The following is an 18,370-nucleotide window of genomic DNA, read 5'->3' as shown; positions in this document are numbered from 1 at the left end:
AACTAAGCAATTGCTGGGAGGTGTCTCTGTACCAAAATCAAGAACTGCCTGTCTTTTTAGCTTATCCCCCAAACCCCGAACATTCCAGGTTAAGATTTTAGTCGACACCAAATCAATAGATTCCCAGAAAAATAAGTTTCCCCATTGAAAATTACCCGAAATTTAGCTGGGTAAACGAAGGAGTACTTAATGTTCTTTCTTGCAGCAGTTTTTTAACCGCAATAAAACTGTCTCTTCTTGAATATCTTTAGAAAAGTTGGGAAAAAAGGAGACTTTACTTCCATTTGTATAAATTAGGAGGGCATTCCCTAGCCCATCTCAAATTCATATCCCTGTCTCGTGAGACCAATATCTTCACCAGAAGTACCCGTGGCTGCCTTCCCAGGATAGGTTTTGCCCCTGGGACCCGAAGTGCTCTTAACACCAAAAGTGGCAAAAAATGTTCCTTTCCAAATACAAGGTCTGTATCATTTCAGTGGAAATCTTTCCTTCTGTACCTTCAGGTAGACCTATAATTCTCACATTGTATCACCTCAACCTGCCCTCCAAATCAGCCACTTTGAGTATTCACATCCATATTCTGGACATTTCAGTTTTAAATATTTTAGCTTCATTCTCCAGAGCCCCCACCGATTTTTTTCTATGGTTGTAACTGTCCCATATCTTTAAGACCTCCTCCCTTAAGACCTCCTCCCTTATCAGAATCACATCAGTCTGGATTGCCCCAAGCTGCATTGAAATATCTTTTTTTTTTTTTTTACCGCCACCAACATTTCAGCAGGGCGGATTCAACAATAGGCAAGTTATGTACTCTCTCTCCGCCTCCTCCTCCTCCTCCTCCTGAGTGTAATCACCCGCCACTACTTCCACTCTGAGTGCAGCATTTTTTAATTTATTTTTTTAACATTGGAGTCAAACATACCTTTTTGACCTGCTCCTGCCATTACATTAGGAGATTTCAAAAACAGATTTTGGCTGATTCTGGAGGCTTCTGCCTCATTTTAGAATAGTCCACTGATCACCTATTTTGCTAAGTACCCATTTTACTTACTTTTTTAATATATTTTTTTATTTTAGTCTCCCCTCTCCTCTTACGTTTCCCCCCTGGTTGATCTCATCTTAACGACTCCACCAAATCAATTTTTGGTATTACTCCGTTTTTTTTTTTTTTATCAAGTTCAGCAATATTATATTGTTTTATAATACACAAGGCACCAGGAGAAAGCTGAAAAAGGGATAGATCACAAAACAAAAAATAAATAAAAATAGGCTCAGTGTAGACAGGTTTCACAAGTTCCGACAAGTCCAGAATCAGGGAACCCGGAGGGCGAAGAGGGAACCACCGATACCTGGATGTCAGCAGAAGGGACACAGTGGCACATCCAGAACACAGAAGAGAGGCGAGTTAAGCATGTAGGGAGAGGAGGACATGAGGCCAAGGCACCTGAAGATCCACCAGAAGCGAGGGACAGAAAAGCCAGGCGCACCATCAGGGCACAAAGCACCGACCAGGGACCTGTTATTGCAGCGCAGCCCCCTATCTGGGATCCATCAGTCAGCTGTGCAGAGTACCTCCAGCACTCAGCTTGTTCCACCCGGCAGATAGGGAGCACAGCGTGGTAGGATTGGGGGGGGATGCAATGCAGCACACCTACATCATCATGTCAACGAAAGTCATGCACTGGAAATCAAACACACGAACGCTTATAAACTCGCGTTGTTTGTCTGTTTAAGTGTAGCTCTCAAACCAGACTGCTTTTTTCTCCCTCTGGATTCAAAAAAGGACTTGACTGAGGAAAAGCACTGGTCTCCTTGACATGAAACAGCTAATTTGCATATGACGGGCTGACATGTTCATTTAATTTTACAGAGCAGGGCTCCAGGCTAAAGAGAACTGAAAATAAATAAGTACTCAGGTGCAATATGCTTGGAAACTTAATGTCTAAAACTGCAGTAACCATGTTTTTGTTGGTCACAACTGTGACTAGTTTAGTCAAAGTTTGGAGCCCTGACTGACTATGCATGGTCTTGTATTTGGGAGGCCAGTAGCATAAGCTACAGAGTAGTCAAAATAAGGAAACTGGATGAGAACACCATTCTTGCCATAACTTCAACCACTTACTGTGTACAATTCCACATGACCCGAAGTGGAATAACCTGGGGTCAGGAACTTCTTAACCTCCGTTTTTCTAACCTTCTCATCTCCAGAACCAAGATCTGTGGATGCAAATAATGCACAAATTACAACACAATTAAAGACATTTATCAAGACTGATGTTCACAAATGTCAGTCTTGATCCCTGTGCGACAACGTGAGAAACGCCTAATTTATTAAAGAAGCACTCCCACATAGATTTTTATTCTGACCTGTTAGAAAGGTACATGATGTAAAACTGTAGTGGAGGTAATCTTACCGGTGAACATATTTCCGAGTTATCCCCTCCATTCTGATCCTCAGCTGAGTCATGTGATTTAGGCCTCATGCACACGACCGTTGTGTGCATCCGTGGCCGTTGTGCCGTTTTCCGGACCCATTGACTTTCAATGGGTCGGTGGAAAAATCGGCACCTGAAGGGGTTAATTGTACTATCATATCCCCCTGTAAGAGATCAGGGCTGCCAGGCAGCAGGGGGCAGACCCCCCCCCCCCCATTTAAATATCATTGGTGGCCAGTGCGGACCCCCTCCCTCTATTGTAATAATTTGTTGGTGGCACAGTGTGCGCCCCCCATCCCTCTATAGCATTATTGGTGGCCAGTGTGCGGCCTCCCCCCCCCCCCCCCCAATTATTGGTGGCAGCGGAGTTCCGATCGGAGTCCCAGTTTAATCGCTGGGGCTCCGATCGGTAACCATGGCAACCAGGATGCTACTGCAGTCCTGGTTGCCATGGTTACTTAGCAATAGTACAATAGTAGAAGATTCATACTTGGCTGCTGCGATGTTAGTGTCTGGCCGGGAGCTCCACCTACTGGTAAGCGACAGGTCTGTGCGGCGCATTGCTAAATGAACTGTCACTTACCAGTAGGAGGAGCTCCCGGCCTGACAAAGACATCGCAGCTCCCAGGTAAGTATGAATCTTTTACTATTGTACTATTGCTAAGTAACCATGGCAACCAGGGCTGCAGTAGCGTCCTGGTTGCCATGGTTACCGATCGGAGCCCCAGCGATTATTATTACAATAGAGGGAGGAGGGGGCGCACACTGTGCCACCAACAAATTAATACAATAGAGGGAGGAAGGGGGAGGCCCACACTGTGCCACCAACCTATTATTACAATAGAGGGAGGGGAGGGGGGCCGCACTGGCCACCAATGATATATTCAAACTAGTCTGATCTCTTACAGGGGGATATGATAGTACAATTAACCCCTTCAGGTGCGGCAAAATAGTAAAACCAGCAGGTCACACAAAGCCCTTCCTTCTTTTATCAGCACTTTAGAAGTGTTAAGAAATGAGGTCTAGAAAAATGCATTTTTCTCTGATGAGCTATATTTCTTACAGTTGATTATACTATTGATTTAGGCAAAGTTGTGTGAAAGGTTAGCGACCATTTAAATCAGACCTGTCATGTCTTTTTTTATTCTAGATAAATACTTTCTCCCTGGCTGTGACGCTCTCCGCTGTGATTGGATCGCATTACAGCCAGGGAAAAGGAGACGCCCATTGAGAAACCCAGCGTCTCCTCCTCCCTGTACCAATGCTCAGGTATTAACATACTGAGCGGGAAAACTAAAAAGGGGGGCAGAGCGGGGTGTAGCAGCCATATTAAAAAAAATTATAATATGCAGGGTGGCAGCATCAGTGGGGATAACCCGCAAGTAAAAGGTATTCATCTAGAATTAAACACATGAAAGGTCTGATTTAAACACAAAATAAAACTGAATTTCATCTTCCAGTTCATTACCTAGAATACCCATATCATATCTGCCATTCTTTTTTGCATTCTGTATAACTGCATTAAGTGTGTCGGAGAAGTACTGAAAGAGAGCATTTTGCTGGTGCACTTCCATGCCCAAGATACGGTTAAGAAACTTTCCAATATTGTTGTAATCTGAAAAACAAAAGGAATGAAAAAATAAAAAACGTGCTACTGGTGTACAAACTGTCATTACTTGCAGACAGCTATTTCTAAAATGAATTGTCCAACTAATAATTAAAGCTAAGCTGTAAGGAGCGTGTCTGAATTTTAAACTTATCTTTCAGCAGAACTGTGGATGACTTTCTGGTCTAAAATTCAGGCTAGCAAGTTACTACACGTAGTGCAATAATATAGCCATCCAAAGCAAAATGCACAATGATTCATTCATACCTTTATCAAGAGTCAAAATTCCAGATCGGTCTTCAACATTTATAAGGCCAACTCCAATCAACCCTTGACGGACATCTAGATGGAAATACAAATTAATTTGGGTCTTGGTGAACTACAGATAAGGCTGGAGGTACATGGTGATCTTGGTCACGACAAAGATTGCATGTAGCATTGCAGCCATTAAACTTCAATTTTAGGGTCACAGCAACTTGCAAGTCATGATGTTATCCTATTAAGTTCAATGCCTGCATTGCTACACCGCGATCTTTGGTCACAAGACTTGTGCCATAACAAAGAGCGCCATGAAGCCCCAGCTTAAAATCTCAGAAGTCATAAAAATTTAAGTGCAACATTTGTGCAAAACGCAGCACAATTTTTTATGTAACATGCATACTGAAACAAAGTCAATTTCACACAAAATTAGGAATTAACCTCACCTTTAAAGAAATCGCCAGGAAAATCTGATGGAGGAGAAACCAAAGGGGAATCCAGGCTCACAATAGACTTCATAACAATTTCCAAAGCATTTCTGCCATACTGTGGTAAGAAAAAGAAAAGCTTACATGTAGCAACCAAAATATCAAAGAAAAAGTAACATTCTTAAAATGGGTTATCCCATGAACAATAAAGTTTAAAATCCAGCTCTTAATTATAAACTATTTTTATATCTACATTTAACCTCTTAAACGGTAACTTCATTTTTATCCTCCGTTGATGCTGTAAATACAGAGCCAATAAAATGTTGATTTTTTTCACCCCCAACTACACCCCCATTCATTTTTTCTTTATTCCCAATACATTATATGCAATATTAAATGGTGCCATAAAAATACAGCTCTTCTTCCAAAAAAAAGGTTAATGGAAAAATATAAAAGTTATGGCCCTTAGAAGGAAGGAAGGAAGGAAGGAAGGGAGGGAGAAATTGGTCCAGTCCCTAAAAGGGTTGTTTGCTTTCCTCATATTGATTACCTATCCTAGGTCACCAATATCCATGTAGTGTACAATTGATCCACCATTCCATTCAAGTGAATGAGACGGAGCAGCTTTAATTACATTGAACTGCTGCAATGTCAACGGGGACGGATCAGTTATGATTGCCAATGACTAACAGAATGCCTCTAAAGACATTCCATTATGCATTCAGTCATAGAATTGCATTATGGTATGTGGTAACAGAATCCATAACGCAATTCTGCTTATACCACCAAACGAAGCATGAACGAATTTAATAACCTGAAAATTCTATCAATATGAGAACTTGTATTCACAAAATGCAATGCTTTCTGCACACAGCATTAGGGGTGGGCGATATGCGATATAAATTTGTGCCAAATCGCCTATAATCGCCGGACCACGATATGATCGCGGCTCCATGTGCACACCATGTTATCCTGAGCCGGCACAGAGAAGGAGGGAGTCCCTCCCCACTGTGCGCGGCTGCCGCTGATCACCAATGAGAAGAGTAGGAGGAGGAGGGGAGGGACTGACAGTAAATCATTGAGTTTTCACGTTCTCAGTGAGAGCAGGCGCGTGACATCAGTGAGTGAGCGCCGCCCACCCGCACTGCCTGCTGTTACCGGAGCTAACAGTAAGATATACAAGTAAAGAGTCACTGATTAAAGTTACTGTTTAGTTTAGGGGAGGGGGATCTGTGGATGGCACTGATTAGGGGAGGGGGATCTGTGGATGGCACTGATTAGGGGAGGGGGATCTGTGGATGGCACTGATTAGGGGAGGGGGATCAGTGGATGGCACAGATTAAGGGACGGGGATCTGTGGATGGCACTGATTAGGGGAGGGGGATCTGTGGATGGCACTGATTAGGGGAGGGGGATCTGTGGATGGCACTGATTAGGGGAGGGGGATCTGTGGATGGCACTGATTAGGGGAGGGGGATCTGTGGATGGCACTGATTAGGGGGATGGGACTCGGCTCCCTGCTGTTGTATGCACAGGGCAGCAGGGAGAGTGTAAAGTCCTAATCACCCTAAAGGATATATATCACACGTGCTTAAAATTATATCGCAATATAGATTTTAGGCCATATCGCCCACCCCTACACAGCATGTTATAGAGCAGGAATAGTTGAGCAGATTGATAAAAAAAAAATAATTGTGGGCTGGGGTTCGGCCACAGCCGGCTCCCCGTATATGACCATTCAGATGCCATGGCTGCAGCTGGCCAAAGTATCGAGAGGGTTAAATGTCCATAATCAGAGTTCTCTCTAATCAGGACAATGCTGGCAACATTATAATGCAGGCTTAGGCATCCGCTCAGTTCCTGAGCAAGCACTATATTTAAAGGGGCTGTGCCGTTAAGACAACATATGCCCTATTCAAAGGATACAGAATAAGGGTGTGATCGGAGTCCCAAGCACCTCCACAGTTTGAATGGGGCAGCAGTCATACAAGGGTGCTGCTGCTCAATTCTACTTTATAGGGCTATCAAAGATAGCAGAGCACTTGTACTCTGCCATTTCTGGCAGTCCTATAGGGTTAAATGGAGTCAGACATGTACGTCTGTCGCTCCACTCAAACAGGAAGCACGGGACCTCAAGTTTTGTCGGCAGAGAAGCAAGACTGAGCATGCGTATCCGCCTCAGTGAATTTTACGTAATATTTTTAGGACATCTGAAGGTGTAAGATTTTTTTTTTTGGCAATGTTTTTCCCCCCTCTCCAATTCACAACACATTCATTAATTCGGGGGAGAGATGTGTATATGTGTATGGGAAAGGGGAGGAAACTGTCAGGAAAAAATAAAAATAAAACCACACACACACACTTGCCCTACGGATCTGATGTACTCAGCCAGCTTTAAAGGACTAGAACAATCACAATCATTACCTTGTTATCAAAGTTAAAGCGACTCAGATCCCTGGATTCTGTTGCTCTTCTATCGCCATGTGTCAAAGCCCCCTGAAAAAATGAAAAGTAATCTATTTCAGATTGTGTTAAACACTTAGAGGTTGTCCGAGATATAAAGAAGCATATACTCAGCCTCTTAATCCAATGCAGTTGCCAGCGCTACTGCTCCAGTCCTCTACAATTCTGCTTGCATGTTGTGGTAGTGACGAAGCAGCATGATGCACGTGACATGCAGCATATCACTGGCCTTAACAGTATATGGTACGGGACCACTGAGCAGCAGTCACATGCTCTGTACAGTAAATCATAACTGCAGCCTGTAAACCCAAACCAGAGGAGGAGGATTGGAGCGGTAGCACTGGAAATGGCAGGGGAGAAAGTAGTAGGGATAAGTTAATTAAATATTTTATAACATTTGGCACACTTTTGCAAGGGATCATAATACAAGCATATCTAAATCACCAAATGCTTAACTTACCAAACTTTCCAATCTCTTGGCAACAATTGAAGCAAATCTTTGTTCTCCAGCTAGCTCTGAGATAAGGAAGACATACTCTGGGGCAGTAACTTGATTAGATCTGTGTGTCCTACCTACATGAAAACAATTTCAAAAGTTTAAGATAGACTTGCAAAATACACAATTTCCTTATTGCAAAAGGAAAAAGTAAAAAAATAGCACATGCAGATTGTTCCTCTTCACCAAATTCAAACTCACCAAACTGCTGAATTGCTCGATCTGCACTCCAAGGCAATTCCAGTGTCATGTGCACTCTTCTCCTCTGATTCTTAGCTCTGCGGTCGGCTTGTAATGAAATTCCTGAACTGGCAGCTTCTGAGATGATTGCTATATTCTACAAAAAAAAAAAAAAAAAAAAAAAACACTTAATGTCAACCACACTTCAGTTGTCCAGAAATACAAAAATGTAGCTTCTTCCAATTGCAGCGTCACACCTGCCGACAGGTTGTGGTTGGTATTACAGCTTAGGCTACTTTCACACTAGCGTTCGTCGGTCCGCTCGTGAGCTCCGTTTGAAGGGGCTCACGAGCGGACCCGAACGCTTCCGTCCAGCCCTGATGCAGTCTGAATGGATGCGGATCCGCTCAGACTGCATCAGTCTGGCGGCGTTCAGCCTCCGCTCGGACAGGCGGACAGCTGAACGCTGCTTGCAGCGTTCGGGTGTCCGCCTGGCCGTGCGGATCCGTCCAGACTTACAATGTAAGTCAATGGGGACGGATCCGTTTGAAGATGCCACAATATGGCTCAATCTTCAAGCGGATCCGTCCCCCATTGACTTTACATTGAAAGTCTGGACGGATCCGTCCGAGGCTATTTTCACACTTAGCTTTTATATGCCAAAATAATGCAGACGGATCCGTTCTGAACGGAGCCTCCGTCTGCATTATTATGATCGGATCCGTTCAGAACGGACCCGATCGAACGCTAGTGTGAAAGTAGCCTTACCCATCCACTTCAACAGAGCGGAGCTAGATATAGCTAAAGGACAGATGTGGTACTGCCATGTTTTTTTCCAATTGTGGACAAACACGTTTAAAGGGATATTCCCGACTTAGCAATGTATTGCATATTCACAGTATATAAGGTCATAAATGTCTAACAAATGAAGGTCCAGCAAGAACAAGGATCCTCTGGTCCATCTGGTGATGCATGGCAGACATGCACAGCTCTTTCCATTCAACGCCACGTGGATTCTCATTACTAGAGAAGGGTTTCTGCATTATTAGCATAGGTGGAGGTGCCAGAGGTGGTGTCAGGGATTTATAACAGTGAATAAATTAAAATTAGGAATACTGCTTTACTCTACCTTAAAATTATCTAAAAAGTATAATGCTTACCTTTTCACCATCCATAAACCGCTGCTTTTCAGTGATATTTAGGATTTCTACGGGTACATCAAGTTCTGATCGAGACTCATACGATATGCTTCCATCATCATTACTGACCACTCTACCTTTCCGACCAGTCATCTTAAGTGGAAGTCAACATGAGGTTAAAAAAAAAATATCCACAAAACACATGCATGCACTGACAGATACAACTGGATGGCCAATATGGGCGACTGTAAAACAGCAACAGCTGTGCGCATGAGACCTAAGATAACTACCTCTGCCACATTATCCGGTCCTCCAAGCTCGTCAATCAACTCATCCAATGTATTTGGGGGCAACGCTTCTGCCAAGTTATCCAGTTTATCCAGAAGCTCTTTCTTCATTTGTTGAGCCCTTTCCACAGCATCCTGACTGGTCATGCAGCTGATACTAGCATTGGTAGTACTGGAAATTGCATTACTAGAAATAGCTAAATGATGAGGAATGAGGTTAGTTCCTGGCACCAGTTTCTTTTTACTTATTGCTATGTGTAACAAATCTACTAGTCACCTGGAAGGCTGGGGGCAGTGCTTGCAGCAACAGATTTGACAGCAGATGAAAAGCTGGGCCGCTTTGACCCTAGTCCTGACGCTAATAAGGCACTGTGAATAGAGTCTGGATCAATTTTTCTCTTTTTCTTTTTATTTTTACTCTTCTTGTGTTCTTTTCTAATCAGCCAAGGATCTGTAAAAATGAAGCATAAAAATGCTATTAACACCTTTAGAGAGCAAAACAGCACACAGTGAGGAGGCTCTAAAGACTTTGCAGTCTTCCCTGTAAGGAATTGTGTGAAGGAGAGAGCTTTCTTAGAGAAGTTATCCGAGGCTGGAAATGGCCCCCATATTGATTCTACTTACCTGGCTCTGCTTTCCCGCACTGCTGCTTCTATTAGTGTGGACGAAAACATCTGTCTGCAGTCAGAGGGAAGCAGCTAATGGCAGGCGGTGACAGGGATGAGCCTTCCCAGTATCACAGGTACCTGCCCCCCCCCCCATGGCAGCATGGGGACCAGTAGCAGCACAGGGAGCCAGGTAAGTACATGTAGTGTGAGGGGCCCGGCATATGGGGAGTATTTGTTAGTGTCCGATAACCCCTTTAAGTAAATAGTATATGTAATAATTTTTCTGTGAATGTCAAAGGTTTTCATTCTGTTATATTTGCCATTCAAAAACATGCAGGTTACATTTGAACAGAAAACTAAAACTATGTATAGCCATTACCATCTTCATCATCACCGCTTGACTCATCTCGAAATGGATTAAAATCGTCTTCATCGTCTCCAGAGCTCACAGACTTAAAGCTTTCACTTCCGCTTTCAGCCTCTTTGTCAGAAGAGTCAGAGCCGCTGTCCATCTCATCTGAGCTGCTGCCAGCAAGCCCACCTGTTTTACGAGGTTTCTTGGCATCCCGTGACAGCTCTTCACCTAGTAAGAGCCAATGAATAATGAATTAAGAACACATGAAAAAAAAGTTTGGCACAGATAATAGGTGGTGCCTTTCTCAAATAGAAAAGTACTGTTCACCCACCTTTCCTCTTCTTTGTTTTGCTGTCTTTGCTGGGACTCTCTCTAGGAGAGTTGTTATTGCTTTGCGCTGTTAAGTCTATTCCAAGAAGGCTAAATAGTTTCTTACGATCTGGCGCTGGAAAGTGCTTCTCAATCAGAGACTGTAGTACACCCCTAAAATAGAAAATACAAGCAATATTCTAAAAATGTAAGTAGATATTGCATATGAACAATACTCAGGGGGCATGTTCGCATAGTACAGCGTATTAAAGTCTTCCCTTGAAAAAAAATTCTCTTATTGGATCCATTTCAGGGATTTATCCCCGTCAGATAGTCAATTGTGAGCCTTGCCTATGACAGAGCTCCATAGGAACATGGCAAATATCTTAGACTACAATAGTAATTCACTGCAGTCCACACACATATACTATAACTATCTATATCTATATCTATATCCACATACATACATATACACACACATTATACATACACACATATATATATTATACACATATATATATATATATATATATATATATATATATATATATATATAGATAGAGATATATATAGATAGAGATATATATCTATCTATATAAAGCAGCACTGCAGTGTGTAAGTACAGGCGGAGTGCCAGCGGCTGTGAAGGCGATCCCCCTTCAAATAAGTAGCAGGAACTCATCCACAGAGTTTATAAAACACCAGTATTTTTACGAAAAATCGGGGTCAGGACTGATGATAGGTGTCCGAAATGTATGGAGGAAGGAGCGGATCTGGTGCATATGCTGTGGTCGTGCTCTGTAATAAGTAGCTATTGGGATGAGGTGTTGAATAATATTAACCGTAAGCTGGGGCTGAGTTTGCAAAAAGATCCTAAGGTGTGTGTGCTGGGATATGTGGCTGAGATCGGGGGAAGTGAGTTAGTTAAGGTGGCGGTGGGTAGACTGTTATATGTGGCCAGGAAACTGGTGGCGCAGAGATGGATCCAGGGGAGTCCGCCAGAGATTGCAGAGTTTGAAAGGAAGGTGAATGACATGTTGATATTGGAGAAGAGCGTGTTTGTTAAGCGTGGCTGTCCTCAGAAGTTTGATAAGCTGTGGAACGAATGGTTGTCTCACACTCATCTAGTGCTATAAACTAGGATAGAAGGTGTAGTACTCCTTTCAATTGGGGGGGGGGGGGTTGTTAACATGTTAGTCTAGGGAACATTGTTATGATTAGTGTTCTTAGTAGATTATGGGGGGGGGGTATCTTATATGCCATTTCTTGTACTCATGATTGAATTTTGTGTGTATTTGCAAGAGTCATTTTTGTCAGTTGTGAGCTCTATGATAGAATCGTATTTGGATGGTGGTACTGGCATAAGGTGATTGTGAACCCTGATTTTGCTTTCTTAAAAATTTTCAATAAAAATGATTTGATAAAAAAAAAAATAAGTAGCAGGAACAATTCCACGGCACACCCAAGGCGTAAAATATTAGGCTTTATCCACCTCCTGGGATCTTTCTCAAGCAGTCACTATTCACCAAACGTCACGGTCTGGTGAATAAAGCCTAATATTTTACGCCTTGATGTGCCGTGGAATATGAAATTAAATTCCTCACAGAGGTAGGCTTCTCCAAGATATATACTCAGCAAATTATGAGGCAGCACTTCCAGCTTTTGGTGGTAGGGTGACGACCCCAAACTTTATTCCCATGGGAAAAAAAGTTTACCACCAAAAGCTGGAAGTGCTGAGTGAGTGAAAATATATAAAATAAATATAATATAATATAATATAATATATAATATAAAATTTCCCCATATTAAAAAGATAATTTGTAAAGCCCTGTCTCAAAATAACCAAACTATTAAAATATTAATTTATATGATGAACTCCTTAAAAACAGGATATAAAATTAATGGCTTTACCTCCCCAGCTTCAACCTGCATAAAATGAGCCCTCTTACTGCTCTGTAGACAAAATATATACAGTGCTCCCTCAGGATACAATATTTTCAACATACAATGGTCTTTTCTGACCCATCGTAAGTTGAAACTAGACTCAACATACAATGTCAGACAGTCAACTAAGTCAAAGGTCAGTTCTCTGGTAAAATAGCTGTGTTAGTTGCTAGTTAGCAGCTATTTCTGACCATTAGGCCTCTTGCACACAGCCGTTGTGAGTCCATTCCGTGCATTGAGGACCACAATTTGCGGTCCCCAATGCACGAGCAACATCCGTACGGCGGCCGGGACAGATCGAGACCCATTCAACTTGAATGGGTCCGTGATCCATCAGCACGGCAAATAAAAAATAAAAAAAAACACTTTTTTTACACGGTGCGGAGGCACAGACAAACATAACATAAGCACTCCGTAGTGCTTCCCTGGGGATCCGATCCGTGCTTCCATACCGCATCCCCGTGAATGCAGACCCATTCAAGTGAATACAGCCATGGGCATACAACATTCGTGTGCAAGAGGCCTTATATGCAAGGACGTCTGTTATCTGTCTAAGGGCTCTTTCACATCTGCGTTCTTTACTTCCGGCATAGAGTTCCGTCGTCGGGGCTCTATGCCGGAAGAATACTGATCAGGATTATCCTAATGCATTCTGAATAGACAGTCCGTCCTTCAGGATGCATCAGGATGTCTTCCGTTCCGGAACGGAACGTTTCTTGGCCGCAGCAAATCTTAATTTTCTCATCTTGGATGACATTTTGGGGCTTTGGAAAACAATTACTCAACGTCCTGGAACCAATATTATAACTTGATGGACAACTGTATCTATCTACACACACAATATAGCTATGGGGGTGATTAAAAAAAGTTTTTATTTTTTTAATTTGAAAGTTTTTAAGCAAGAAAAACTATTAAAATGTTTTATCGCTGTAATTGTACTGACCCACAGAATGGGGTGAACATCACACTAATCACAAAGATAACGCAGTAGAAACGAAACCCGTAAAATTGCTATATTTTATTTCCACACAATTAGATTTTTTTCCAGCTGTCCACTACATTGCATGCAATATTAAATTATGCCATTAGAAAGTACAAAGTATCCTGCAAAAATAAGCCCTCATGGCTATGTGAGCTGAAAAAAAAAAAAAAAAAATTAAAAGTTATGGCTCTAGAAAGGCAGGGAGTAAAATCGAAAATGTCTCAGTGATGAAACGTTTAGGAAGGAATAATAAGGCAGTTTTAAACAGCTTATTAGTGGAAGGCCGCTTTGCCTATGAGGAGGTGTGCCTCCAGCTGGCGCAGACTTCAGTATCTGGCACATGGCAGGGCAGAAATGCACACAATCAATAAGAGGAATCTTCCACTTAGTAAATTAGGATCATCTCATGCCAGCACAGGGAGATCAAGACTGGTGTATGGGTACGCGAGTCTTGATAAATGTCCCACTGGTGCAGAGCATGCATGCCAACTTTTAGGTACAATTTAAGAAAGAATTGTGGTACATTTAGCAAATTATAACTTTGTAAAAAAAAAAAAAACATCTCATAGCAATATCAAAAAACCCAAAGTACAGTATATGAAGTTGATTTAGTTCAATATCTTACTTTGCAGTCGACACAAAGTCATTTAGTTCTCCCCCTCCTTCCTCTAAAGCCTCCAGAGTTCTTGCCTCTCCAGTAGACTGGAGACCAATGACAACACACTGGAATAAAATAAATCATTTACTGCATTCATTCTGGCATTACAAAAGCACACACCTTAATTTAAAAAAAAAAAAAAAAAAAAAAAAAAAAAACTCACACACAAATAACACGACTTACCTTTCCATTCTTTATTTCTTCTCTGGCTAGCTGTACCACTCTTCTAACTTTAGATGCTATGCAGAGGTATTTGAAAAACCTCTGATGTGCCGACCAGAACTGACCCCACATAGACTTTTTCATCCTCTGCTCGGCATCAATTAGATCTGCAGCTTGTTGAAACCTCTCTCTGGCCAGCACCCACTTGAGACAGAATTAAGAACAATATTAGCTTGCAATCTCTATGTTAAATTATTTCACTCTTTAGAAAGAGAAGCTTTCCTGCCATTTCACCTGCATGCTCAGGCTACAAAATAAAATGTGGCAACAATTCAAGTCATAATTTAAAAAGATTACCTTTCATGGGTCCATACTTTATAAACTAAGTATCCGGGTATGTAGGGCATACAGCAGGGATCTAATAGCGCTTACCATTTTTCAGGGCGCTGCTCCATTCGTCCACTGTGGCCCCCTTTTAGCATCAGTACAGGGAGGAGGAGATTGCCCTGTTTCTCAATGGACGTCTTGTTCCTGGCTGTGAGCTGTCCAATCGCAGCAGAGAGCGTCACAGCCAGGGAGGGAGGAGAAAAAATAAAAATCACCTTCTCCCTGGCTGTGATGCTCTCCAGAGACTAAACAGCTCACAGTCAGGAAGAAGGAGACCCATTGAGAAACAGGGCAGTCTCCTCCTCTCTGTACAGATGCTAAAATTAGCATGGGGGGGGGGGGGGGGGGGGGAATACAACGGGGGGCACACAGAGCGGCACCCAGAAAAACATTGTAAGTGCAGTTTGATCTCTGCACTACGCCCTACTTATCCTGATACTTTGTTTATAAAATCTGGACCCATGAAAGGTCCTCTTTAAAGGGCAGCACGGTGGCTCAGTGGTTAGCACTGTTGCATTGTAGCACTGGGGTCCTAGGTTTGATTTAGACATCATCTGCATGGAGTTTTTATGTTCCCTCCATGCTTGCCTGGATTTCCTCCCACATTCCAAAGACATACTGATAGGGAACTTAGATTGTGAGCCCCATTGGGGACAGTGTGATGCTAAAGTCTGTAAAGCGCAGCAAAATATGGCAGCGCTATTTAAACATGTAAAAAATATATATATATATATATATATATATATATATATATATATATATATATATATATATATATATATATACACACACATATACATACACACACACACACACACAAGGTCTTACTATAAAAGTAGCGGGTGCTAAGAAACATAGAATGTGTCGGCAGATAAGAACCATTTGGCCCATCTAGTCTGCCCAATATACTGAATACCATGGACAGCCCTGGCCCTATCTTATATGAAGGATGCCCTTATGCCTATCCCATGCATGCTTAAACTCCTCCACTGTATTTGCAGCTACCACTTCTGCAGGAAGGCTATTCCATGCATCCACTACTCTCTCAGTAAAGTAATACTTCCTGATATTACTTTTAAACCTTTGCCCCATAAATCTATGTCCTCTTGTAGCAGTTTTTCTTTTAAAGGGGTTGTCCAAGTTATTTTTTTTGTTCAATGTTCCTAACTAAGCAAATGTAACAGCTTTCCAATTAACTCACTTTGCAGTGTCTGGTTTCTCAGATTTCACCGAGGGTCACATGACCTGTGATGTTAGCTTCTCTCCCTGCTCTGATAAAAGGTCGCTGTGCTGGTCACGCCCCCTTCACTGCCGTCTACTCTCTGCTAGGATTCTTAACCCTTTAAGCTGCACAGCTCTGCAGGCAGTGAGGAGACAATGCTGGGCACTGGAGTTGACATACTAGAGAGCATTGCACAAGAAGGTAGGGGAAGATCCTGTGTGTATTAGCAGTGTCATTATACAGGTGGGATTTGTAGTTCTACACTTACAACATGCTGCAGAGTCTCCCAGCAGGCAGGCATGTCACTCAGGACAGCTCTTGTATTCACTCCCTTAGCAGTGCGGGGGGAGGTGCAGAGATTGTTTTAATTGCATGTAAACAAAAGGGCCAGAAAAGAACAACCCCTTTAAATATTCTCTCCTCTTTTACCTTGTTGATTCCTTTTTTTTGTATTTAAAAGTTTCCATCATATCCCCTCTGTCTCGTCTTTCTTCCAAGCTATACATGTTAAGGTCCTTTAATCTTCCCTGGTAAATTTTATCCTGCAATCCATGTACCAGTTTAGTAGCTCTTCTCTGAACTCTCTCCAAAGGATCAATATCCTTCTGGAGATATGGTCTCCAGTACTGAGCACAATACTCCAAATGAGGTCTTACTAGTGCTCTGTAGAGCGGCATGAGCACCTCCCTCTTTCCACTGGTAATTCTTCTCCCTATACACCAAGCATTCTGCTAGCATTTCCTGCTGCTCTGACATAGTCTGCCTACCTTTAAGTCTAAGAATAGAGTTCCTGAATAAGTGGACAATTCAACAGTGATTAAAGGGTGTTTCCTTTAATATTGATAGCTCTGTCAATTTTTGCAGTGGACGGAGCTGGTTACTGCAGTGATGCTCCTACTGAAGTGAATTGGGATGGAGCTATACTGCAGAATAGTCAATGCCAAAATCAAAATGAACACCCACCAGTTTAACAGACTTGTTGTACATTTTGACATAATCCAGGGAGAGCGGAACTTCTTCAATTTTGAAGGTGACACCAGTGAAGCTTAGCTGTCTTGCAATGTACATGCCCCTCAATTTCATGTCCATGGCCACAATTTCCATGGCACCAACACCCCTGAAATAAACATTAATGCATTCTAAAACATATACACACACTGAACAGACTATAAAATACAGATAAAGCGCCTGTCAGGGGATTTTGCTGTCTGACCATGGCAAAAGTCAGCTGCCATGTGACAACCAGATATCCCCCAAGAGGAGCAGAGGCCTTTTAATGAATGGCCGTCATCCAGCGAGAACTGCTCCATGCAACTTTCCTCTTCTGCTCATGGAGGATGGTTCAGTGCTGGGGACCATCCCACCTGAAATCAATATGCCCTAATAAAGGGGTAGTCTGGGTTCAGAACCGAATCCGGACATATCCTTAATTTCACCCTGGCAACTCCACTAATATGAGCATTTGAGGTATTTTCAGGACACCCAGTGACGTACTGGGCTCTGCATAGGAACTGCCAGGTGGAGGCTTCCCCCCCAACAGGGAGCCCGGTGACGTCACCGACACTGATGGGCGGGCTTTAGAGCTGCCCTAAACTGTAAAACGGCTGGGACAACTCGTTTAAAGGGGTTGTCAGAGTTATAAGTAAACTTCCCCAATGGATGGTGCTGTGCTTGGTATGCTGCTAGGAGGCTATAGTGTTCACTGGAGCAGTTCAGTCTCTACAAACAGCTGATCGGCAGTGGTTGCCAGACGTCAAACCCTCACCTATTACATACTGCCGACCTATTCTGAGGATAGGTCATCAGTATTAAAACATTTAGGCAACCCCTTTAATCACATGCCATTTCCAAGTCTGGTCCTCACCTGAGTTTTTTTTTTTTCAGGCTGCAGCCAACCACTGCTCTGAGTGGTATATAGCACAAGATGGCAGGGTATTAAGTATCTTTCATTTTGTGCCATCTGAGACACTGGGGGAGTTGTCTTGTAACTGTTAACAAACAGTGCCCATTTAATAACTTTGGATAAGTTCACAATGGCCTATCAATAACTTACATGCATTGTCAACTGCACTTTAGAACATACTGCAAAATAGGTCATCAAGTCCCCCTTCCCCCTTTTTAATACATTCATACCTTCTTTCCACAGCCTGGATGAAATCATTAAATTCTCTAAAGGGAGTACCGTCACCCCAAATTCCTAGACGACTCATATAAGCCATATTTCTTGGTTCAGAGGCACCTAAAAGTGAACAGTCCCACATAAGTATGAGGGCAGCTACATATTCTGGATTTTACTGAAATAATCTACATACCTGTGGCACTAGCATATATAACTCTGGCTTTAGGCAGCTTGTTCTGAAGCTCCAGTACCGCCAAGCCAGTTTTTGTTGGTTTTGAAGAACCAACTGGACATAGATTTTTTGCCTTGTGGCATTCATCAAATACAATCTA

At 42.5% G+C, this 18,370-nt stretch overlaps 1 protein-coding gene across 2 annotated transcripts in view; it reads right to left on the bottom strand.

The window, feature by feature from the left end:
- Positions 1 to 18,370, bottom strand: part of SBNO1 (strawberry notch homolog 1) — a 92,926-nt gene that overhangs the window by 31,710 nt on the left and 42,846 nt on the right. For both annotated transcript variants that reach the window (XM_044275697.1, XM_044275698.1), the window contains 17 exons: positions 18,232 to 18,367; positions 18,053 to 18,158; positions 16,883 to 17,036; positions 14,332 to 14,514; positions 14,116 to 14,213; positions 10,587 to 10,738; positions 10,280 to 10,483; positions 9,570 to 9,743; positions 9,296 to 9,489; positions 9,027 to 9,158; positions 7,888 to 8,023; positions 7,651 to 7,763; positions 7,152 to 7,223; positions 4,746 to 4,845; positions 4,309 to 4,383; positions 3,904 to 4,050; positions 2,123 to 2,217 (listed from right to left, as the gene is read on the bottom strand). In XM_044275697.1, the coding sequence (XP_044131632.1) occupies positions 2,123 to 2,217; positions 3,904 to 4,050; positions 4,309 to 4,383; positions 4,746 to 4,845; positions 7,152 to 7,223; positions 7,651 to 7,763; positions 7,888 to 8,023; positions 9,027 to 9,158; positions 9,296 to 9,489; positions 9,570 to 9,743; positions 10,280 to 10,483; positions 10,587 to 10,738; positions 14,116 to 14,213; positions 14,332 to 14,514; positions 16,883 to 17,036; positions 18,053 to 18,158; positions 18,232 to 18,367 (2,271 nt within the window). The remainder of the gene's footprint in view (positions 1 to 2,122; positions 2,218 to 3,903; positions 4,051 to 4,308; positions 4,384 to 4,745; positions 4,846 to 7,151; positions 7,224 to 7,650; positions 7,764 to 7,887; positions 8,024 to 9,026; positions 9,159 to 9,295; positions 9,490 to 9,569; positions 9,744 to 10,279; positions 10,484 to 10,586; positions 10,739 to 14,115; positions 14,214 to 14,331; positions 14,515 to 16,882; positions 17,037 to 18,052; positions 18,159 to 18,231; positions 18,368 to 18,370) is intronic.

This window comes from Bufo gargarizans, chromosome 1, assembly GCF_014858855.1.
Source record: "Bufo gargarizans isolate SCDJY-AF-19 chromosome 1, ASM1485885v1, whole genome shotgun sequence".
Lineage (NCBI taxonomy): Eukaryota > Metazoa > Chordata > Amphibia > Anura > Bufonidae > Bufo > Bufo gargarizans.
The sequence above is the reverse complement of the archived record's forward strand: the minus strand, read 5'-3'. Positions and strand labels throughout refer to the sequence as shown.